Source organism: Apteryx rowi, unplaced genomic scaffold, assembly GCF_003343035.1.
Source record: "Apteryx rowi isolate R43461 unplaced genomic scaffold, aptRow1 scaffold_224, whole genome shotgun sequence".
NCBI lineage: Eukaryota > Metazoa > Chordata > Aves > Apterygiformes > Apterygidae > Apteryx > Apteryx rowi.
The window spans coordinates 799715-801175 of NW_020448575.1; the positions used below are offsets into that span (position 1 = coordinate 799715).

Sequence of the window (1461 nt, forward strand, 5' to 3'; positions counted from 1 at the left end):
AATTCATCTGCATACATTGTCATAGCTCAGTTCAGATGCTGTTTTGCAAGCCTGGTCAAGATCCCTTGGAAAAAAAAAATGCAAAAATATTTCTAGTTACTGTAATCAAGTTTATTTATAAGTACAACAGGAACAGTGGCAAAGGATGGAAAGACAGAAAGAGGCAAGGGTTCAAAAAATTCAGGGAAATGGCCCAAAGAATTAATAACAGACTAGGATACAGATCTTTTCTTGTGTATTAGCCCAAATCACTCTCAACTAGCAGTGACCAACAGTTAGTCCCCGATGAGCACTTGCCAGCCTATAACGGCCACAAACACGTAACAAAATTAGCCTTAACTGGCATCCTTTCTGAAAGCCTCAACAACCAGACAACCAACCAGGGAGAGCGAAGCGCTGCTGCCCGACCCTCCTCACTCTGTTTGCCCACAGGACCCGTCACCCCGATGACTTGGGCGAGAAGTCCCAACTCCCTGGGATGAAGGATGGCCAGAAACACCAGAAGAACGGGATGTCCAAAAACCACCACCGGGGAGCGGGGGTGTCCGCTGTGCACGGCAACGCGTGCAAAGGGGAGCGGAGAGCGCGGCAGGTGAGGCAGGCATCGGAGGAGATCCCCGCTGGCCTCCCTGGGAGCATCCCAGTCGCAAAGCCCTTGGAGAGGCTCTTCCAGCCCCTCCGCCGGGGAAGGTGGAGGTACAGGAGCAAGGTGGGAGGCTGGGGTGCGGGGAGAACCCCGCAGCTGACCCCGCGGCGTCACGGGACGTGCCGGCCAAGACGCGCGACCAGCCCCACCTGCGCTCTCGCCCAGCACCAGCACGGGTGGTTTGGGGGCAGCAGCCCGGAGCACAGGGGCCACAGCCTGGTGTGAGCACCCGTGGTGGCCCCGCTGCCTCCGCCTGGGGCTTCAGGAGACGTTCCCCAACCTCCGCTTCAGCCACAGGCCACGCTCGCAGACGGGCAACGTGCGGCGGCAGGCGGGAAGACACGCAGGCCTTCACCGGCCGGCAGCGCCCTCGGGGGACAGCAGCACCCCCCGGGGGGGAGGGGCTGCCTGCGGGGGAACCGCCACGGCCGAGCCCCCTCACAGGCGACACCCCTCATCTCGGGGTCTCCTCAGGAGCGAGCGCCCCTCGCGGGGGGCAGCTCCCGCGCAGGGTCTCCTCAGGAGCGAGGTCTCCCCTCAGGAGCCGGGTCTCCTCAGGAGCGGGGGTCTCCCCTCAGGAGCCGGGGTCTCCTCAGGAGCGAGGTCTCCCCTCAGGAGCCGGGGTCTCCTCGGGAGCGGGGGGTCTCCCCTCAGGAGGAGGTGTCTCCCCTCAGGAGCCGGGGTCTCCCGGGGCAGCCCCGCGGCCGGGTCCCCCTCAGGCGCGGGAGGCCCCTGCACCGGGCGTCGCGGGCCGGTCCCGGTCCCAGTCCCGCCGCCCCCGCCGCGGCCGCCCCACCCCCGCCGCAGGAATCGCA

The 1461-nt window shown here is 64.1% G+C and overlaps 1 protein-coding gene across 1 annotated transcript in view; it reads left to right on the forward strand.

Annotated features, from left to right (window-relative positions):
* The first annotated feature begins 285 nt into the window (after nucleotides 1–285).
* Nucleotides 286–1461, forward strand: part of CLRN1 (clarin 1) — an 8497-nt gene continuing 7321 nt past the window's right edge. The window contains exons 1-2 of the mRNA XM_026065169.1: nucleotides 286–320; nucleotides 433–592. Of these exons, the coding sequence (XP_025920954.1) occupies nucleotides 286–320; nucleotides 433–592 (195 nt within the window). The remainder of the gene's footprint in view (nucleotides 321–432; nucleotides 593–1461) is intronic.